This window comes from Charadrius vociferus, unplaced genomic scaffold (assembly GCF_000708025.1).
Source record: "Charadrius vociferus isolate BGI_N301 unplaced genomic scaffold, ASM70802v2 scaffold1077, whole genome shotgun sequence".
NCBI classification, from domain to species: domain Eukaryota; kingdom Metazoa; phylum Chordata; class Aves; order Charadriiformes; family Charadriidae; genus Charadrius; species Charadrius vociferus.
Genome location: NW_009649168.1, coordinates 1,251,270 through 1,257,970, shown reverse-complemented (window position 1 = coordinate 1,257,970; position 6,701 = coordinate 1,251,270). Strand labels below are relative to the sequence as shown.

Sequence of the window (6,701 nt, the reverse complement as noted above, 5' to 3'; positions counted from 1 at the left end):
TTCCTCTTAGGGTCTTCACATCTCCTAGGAATAGAACTGAGGCAAGCTGACACAACCATCATTTGGGGGGTCAGTTCTAGCTTAATTCTCCAATAAACTTGGCCAAGCTTGTAAATCCTTACTCAGTTATTAGCAAGACCAGCTGGGTGATTTTACAGAGGTCCAATCACCAGGAAAGATGCAGGAGGGAACTGAGAATCCTGTTGTAGTCAGAATATGTTCTCCTGCACTTGTGCATTAGCTGTCGGATGGTTCAGCATTGGGAAGTGTCGGGAAGATACTGCCTTCCATTGTTTTAAATGCTGCAGCTGTGCACCACACTTCAGGGACTTCAAATGCATGTGTTACCCCTCCAGCCTGAACATCCCTTCAGACAGTCAAAGGATACTGAAGAGAGGCTAAAGGTCATTCCCAAGTTCTGCTTTCCAGATCCCAAAGACTGGTTTCCTGCGTCAGACCTTAAAAGGTAAAGACTTGTTTTTGAATGCTCATGCCTGAAACAGGCAGTGCTGAAAGCTGAGGTGTTGTCAAACCAGGACAGGTAAGTGCCAGTTTCCTGGACCAGAGAAACTGCAGCCAGAGCAAGGAAAAACGGGGAAGGCTGAATCCCTAACCCCTGTGACAGGGGAAGGTGAGGTATGGAGGTGGACTCAGAAGTGCTGCTTCTGCCTGAGCACCGTCTTTCCTATAAGAAGGAAGTTTGTAACGTCTGTTCCAGGCCAGCTCCTGGGACTGGCAAGCGCTTCTGTTGCTCCTTGGCAGAATACAGAAGCAGCTGGGAAGGAAGAGAGCTGTCGTAGCTCAATGAGAGTCTGTGGGCTTTGGGTTTTTACACTGAATAGAGTCTGAAGTAGCTTGCTGACCACAGCAGCAGGTCTTCAGCATGACCAGAAAGAGAACAGCTTGTAGTTTGTGTGCTTTGTTTGTCAGTCTCTTCTCTGAACTGCATGGTGAATTTAACCCTGACTGTTCTTTGGTTCCCCAGTGAAACATTTTCTTTTGTGTTGACGGGTGAGGATGGCAGCCGATGGTTTGGGTACTGCAAGAAACTCCTGGTAAGCATCTGTGTGTTGGGTGGAGCGTAAAGAACGCGCTGACAAATACATAGTCAAGTGCAGGACATGAATCAGCAGTAATTTCCCGTGTGGGTTACGTAGCGCCTGTGCTGCTGCTGGGGTTACCAGTGCTTTGAATGCAGAAGGGAAGGAGCGTGATGGTGTCCAGCAATACAGTGAAATGGGCTCTGGGCGTGAAAGACAGCTCCTGGAACTGGTTGTTCCTCGGGAATCTTTTAAGTCAGAAGTGTAGAGGGAACTACAGCAGAAGGAATCCTGTAAATCAGGTGTAGTGCAGGTGCTAGGTTCTTTATTACATCTCTGTTCTCAGCATAACTGTTCCCATTGCCTTTCAGCCGGAGGGGAAAGGGAAGCGCCTTCCTGAGGTGTACTGCATCGTCAGCCGCCTGGGCTGCTTCAACCTCTTCTCCAAGGTGAAGTGGAGAGGGCCCGTTACTTCCTATCGGACCGAGTCTCTCACAACCTGCAAGCTCCAGAAAGTAACTGGATGCTTCTGTGCGGTCTAGAACTGCTTAGCAATTGCAACTCATCCCAGGAGAGCGGTGCTTCCTTGCTGCCTTTGCTTTGGCAAGGCAAATAAAATGGTACTGGTGCTGAGACTTGTCAGCTGATGCACAGACGGCTATTCCTTCAGCAAATTATTGTCAGGAAGTGGCTTCTAATACCCGATATAACTGATGGTGCCCCTTCACCTTCTTCTTCCATCACTTGGGAATGGAAAATCAGTTCGGGGGGAGGTTGGAGGAGGAGATCTCAACTTGTTTCTCCTGACACCATGAGGAATAGATAAAAAAGTAAAGATTGGGGAAAGCTACTGCAGGTAAAGGGCAGCTGTTGCAGAAGAATACGGGGCAAGCTTATGATGAAAGCTGATTTCTAATCATTGGAGCACGGAGTTTCTAAACGGTGTTTCAGAAAGATTACTTGGGGAGGAGGACGGGATGTTGCTCTTCTTACTTCTTTAACTAGTGAGAATTTGGTTACCACATGCAAGACATCCTTGCAGTAGCAGGAGACTGGATTTGAGAATGGAGAGTTGTACTCACAGGTCTCTATTCCCCTTTGATTGTTCAGACATTTGAGAGGGGCTTTCACAGGGATCCCAGGTGAGGGGGGAGAGGGCTGTGAGTCTGTTGGAGTCTTCACGCATAGCCATGGCACGGGACACTGCGAGAGGCTCATGTCTTTTCTGGCTCACCAGCAGGCATTGAACCAACGTCCAACATATTTTCTTGCAGATTTTAGATGAAGTGGAGAAGAGGCGAGAGATGTCCCCGGCCCTAGTGCACCCGTTTATGCGTAGTGTAATGGAGGCACCTTTCCCTGCTCCTGGACGCACCATCGCCGTGAGGAGTTTCCTGCCAGGAGCGGGAGATGAGGTAACGGAGATCAGGGCCGACCTTCCGCTGCTGGTGGTGTCCCTGGGGCAGAGTGGCGCTTTGCAAACTGCACTGTAGAGTGATGCCACCTGTAAATAATTGGTCTGAAGATAATGTCCTAATGTCCAAAGGGAGGCTGCCGCAGAAAACGGCTTCCTGTTGAGTCACCTACTGAAGAGGCAATTCCCTGCTTTTTAAGGAAGAGCTGCTGGGGCGTCCTCTGCAGTGCCCTGTGCCGACTGGCCAGGCCGTGGGGTTTCCCTTGTGAGGAGCCGCCAGGTCTGGGCTGCAGCCGCTGCCCTGCTGGCTTGACCCGGCGTCCCCCCGCAGCGCTCTGCGTCTCTGCTTGCATCTCAGGTGGTGGAACTCTGCCGTCCGTTGGACTCTCGACTGGAACACGTTGACTTTGAATGCCTGTTGAACTGTCTAAGTGTCTCTCACACGATTCGGGTCTTTGCCTCTCTCCTGCTGGAAAGGAGGGTGATCTTTGTTGCTGACAACTTAAGGTAAAGATGAGTCTGAGTGACTAGTTCTTTCTGAGGGATACTATTTTTTTCTTCCACGTTCGGGCCTGTTTCATGTGCAAGCTTGTCTAACTTTTTGTAGTTACATTTAAAAGCTTTTTGCAGACTTCCCACACATGTGCATGCGTAGAATTCGGAGTATGCTATTTACCCACGAGGAGATAAGGGAATGTTTCCTGTACCTCTGTAGTCTGGGGTGATGCTATTCCTAGCTCCCTGTAACTGACTTTAAAAGTGGATGCATGGGGCTTCTGCTGATGCATAAACAATGTACGTGAATTATGTTTTCCCTGAGCATTTCTAACCTGTCTCTGTAGCTGAGTATGGAACGAGACATTGACAATCCACTCTGTGCGTCTCTTACCTTTCTAGCACTCTGTCTAAATGTGGCCATGCTGCAGTTGCAACGCTTTATCCCTTCACTTGGCAACACACCTACATACCAGTCCTGCCAGCTTCTATGATTGATATTGTGTGCTCTCCGACCCCGTTCTTAATTGGCATTCTCTCCTGCTCGTTACCACAGCTCCAGGACCTGCCCATAGAAGAGGTGAGAATTGGGTGAAGCACAGTGGAGGGACAATGTCAGTGATATGAGGTTAACCTCTGTGGAACAATCTCTGTGGATTCTGTCTAAATATAAACTCTCAAACTTTTCTGAGACAGTTGGCGAACTTGCCAGATACATGTCAGGGTGTTCAATTGTTATCAAAGACAAGTAATACTCACTGTTCTTATAGACAGGCTGCAGTTATGCAAAACTTGTGTTTCGTGTGTGACATCCCCTGCCACTGCAGACATTTAAAAAAAAAAACCAAAAAACAAAGTGTTTTTTTTCTGTACAGCAACATACCTGGTTATGAGTCAGTGTGTTTTTTACATCTTTCCCCAGGTTCTGATTGTTGATCTTTGTGCTGACAAGTTCTTGCAAGAGGTGAGTGAAATACCAGTACCAGTCACTCATGGTTATATGCTGGGAAAATGAAAGAAAAGGAAAACAAGAAATCAGCAAAAGCTATTATTCATATGTAGACTCCAGTGGCTGAAGAAGTTCCTTTTTGATCAATAGAGAAGGGAACAGGCGTACAAATCCTTGCTGCAACATTGAGGTGGCATGAGGTACAGAGCTCTGCAAAGCCAAAGTGCTTATCTAAGCTGGATTTAAAAACGGATACTTAGTTGGTTCATTATGTGACGTGGACCACTAAGATTCTTTGCCACTTTCTGGCTGTCTTTCTGTGTACTGGTTCTCTACAGGGCTTTCTCCTCTTATCCAGCTGGCATGTGTTTGTTGGGTTTGTTGGTTTTTTGGTTTTTTTTTCCCTAGTGATAGTCTAGGAGACAAATTACCACAGCTCACTTGTGTTCTGTGATGCACTTTGCCTAATGTGCTTCTACATCACCAGACAAGTAGCTGTAAACGTACTGGAGAATTACCAGTTCAGGAGGATATTTGCATCTCCTTTTCTGTGCCTTACTGTTCTGTTTTGCATTGCAGCCTGCAACTGGAGAAAGGTATTAAAGGATTGGGTTTTTGTTGTATTTTCTCAAATGACTTTTGTTGTTCTTGTGTGTTTTATCACTGGTGTAATACGCCTGAGTCTGTGTTGTGGATATAGCACCCATTGTTCTGTGTTGACCAGTTGTGTGTTTGACTCCAGTAGTACGCAGTCGGAGGGTGCTGAGCAAATGTTTTTTGTTTCTGTGGCTACAAGACAAATGTATTGTCTCCACCAAGATATGCCACATCACAGGGTAACTTCCCCCTAACTGTTCTAGGCACGTTACGAGTATTCCTCGTCTGTTCACAATGAAAAGATTCTACTGATGATAGATACAACACAAAAATGTTTTCATGGTTGTCTTTCTCTTTAGGTGTCAGATGAAGATGAGATCCTGCCTCATAAACTCCAGGCTGCACTTGTACAAATCTTGGAAGAACGAAGTGAAATCTTGTCACTTGAGCATAGTGACATACAAGGTACTTCGATGGAAAACAGTTTTCACACTAGCAAATCTCTACAGCTGCTATGTAGTTGATATAAAAATGAACGAATGGAAATAAACATTAGGAAATGACATTTTAGAAAGCTATTTTCCTGTGACCTTACTGAGAACATCTTTCTTGTGAATATGTTAGAAGTTTGGTGGCATAACAATTTTTCCTCTTTTCACAATCAGTATGTGTAGAGCTCTGTTTTGCCTTGGGGCTTATGCGTCAGTTCCCATGCTTTGAGTTTTCTTTGATTTTTCATAAGTTGCAGAGAGAACGTGTTTCTTAAACAGAGAACATAGCAAGTTACTGTATTTTAGAGGGTAATCTGGTGGATCATTTTCAATGTTTTAGAATGGAATCTGTCTCAGCTGCAGCAGAAAGTTGACACGAGAGAGAAATCTTAATATTAGAGCTGTGGCTTCTTTGATACTGAACACTCATCTGAAATTTCATAGTCTGAGACAGCCAGCCTAAAAACTAAATGCTGCTCCTCTGGAAATGGCAAAAGTGATGAATGTAGACGGAAATTTCTCCCCTGTTGTCCTCTTCACAGGTGACATGCCTCTTAACTCCCTGGTCTCTGAAGCTTTTGTGCAGTTCTTTGTGGAGATCGTTGGACACTACTCCCTGCACATGAATGTCACGGAAAAAGGGGAGCGGGTGTTTCAGCGGGAGCTGTTCCGTAAATCTCATGTGTCACGCAATGTGCGTCATTTCTTGCACTTCTTCATGGAAACGCAGATGTTTGCAGGGTTCATACAGGATCGAGAGCTAAGTAAGAACATGGTCAAAGGTGAGTTTTGATCTTACTTTCTTGTTTTACAAACTCACTTTCAAAGTATAATATGTGACTTTGACTCTTTAGAAGACTTTTGTCCTGGCAAGTTATCCTGTTGGCATTTTGGCATGTGAAATAGCTCTGTGCCCTTCTAATTACGCAACAGAATTCATCTTATGAAGCAAAGAATTTTTGCATCTCTCTCCTTTCTGGGCTTCATCTTACCGCTTACCTTACATGCATGATTCCCTTTTTGTAACCTTCTTGTTCATGATATAAGATGCCACATGCTAAACCACGGAGTAGCTCCTCTAGGTGTGATTTCCCCCCCCCTCCTCTTTAGGCCTTTTTGAGGTCCGTGCCTTGGAGTATTTGGAGAGCATTCCAGAAATGGAACCAACTGGGATGAACAAAATCCTTCGCAGTCTTGGTAAAGGGACACCCTTGCTTTTTGTTGATTTTTTTTTTTTTAAATAAATTTGGCTATTGAACAGCTAATTGATTACAAGAGAGAGCAGGGACCGTTCTTGGCCTTGTGCACTTGTGTTACTTTTGTTTACATTGGCTTCAGGGGACGCTGAACACTTTGTAAGATTCTTCTCTTATTTTTAAGCTTTTGCATCTTTAGCTGAAGTTTGTGGGAGTTGCCCAATTTTAGCTGCCTAAACTCGGGGCTGGGCTGGGCGCGCATACGGGGGCCGAGTGGCTGCGGCCCCTCAGCCAGGTGACTCCTGCAGCGTTTTCCCGTCCTAACGGTGGTTTTTTTCTCCGTAGGGAGTAAAATGAAATTTCTTCAGAAGAAATGAACGTGCGGTGCTGCGGCCCAGCGAAGCGGCAGGGGGGTGGGGGGTGCCGCCGGGGCCGGACTCCTCTTCGCCTCCGGGAGGGCGGGGGCTGCCCGGGGGCGCGGGGCTCTGTCTGCCGCCGTCGTTAATAACCGTCCCACGG

At 46.2% G+C, this 6,701-nt stretch overlaps 1 protein-coding gene across 1 annotated transcript in view; it reads left to right on the top strand.

Moving 5' to 3' along the window:
• The window catches only part of DENND2C (DENN/MADD domain containing 2C), an 18,537-nt gene extending 11,978 nt beyond the window's left edge, over positions 1-6,559 (top strand). The window contains exons 8-18 of the mRNA XM_009888477.1: positions 357-466; positions 986-1,055; positions 1,412-1,489; positions 2,315-2,455; positions 2,813-2,961; positions 3,352-3,529; positions 3,872-3,913; positions 4,855-4,948; positions 5,496-5,768; positions 6,097-6,183; positions 6,528-6,559. Of these exons, the coding sequence (XP_009886779.1) occupies positions 357-466; positions 986-1,055; positions 1,412-1,489; positions 2,315-2,455; positions 2,813-2,961; positions 3,352-3,529; positions 3,872-3,913; positions 4,855-4,948; positions 5,496-5,768; positions 6,097-6,183; positions 6,528-6,559 (1,254 nt within the window). The remainder of the gene's footprint in view (positions 1-356; positions 467-985; positions 1,056-1,411; positions 1,490-2,314; positions 2,456-2,812; positions 2,962-3,351; positions 3,530-3,871; positions 3,914-4,854; positions 4,949-5,495; positions 5,769-6,096; positions 6,184-6,527) is intronic.
• Positions 6,560-6,701: the final 142 nt, after the last annotated feature.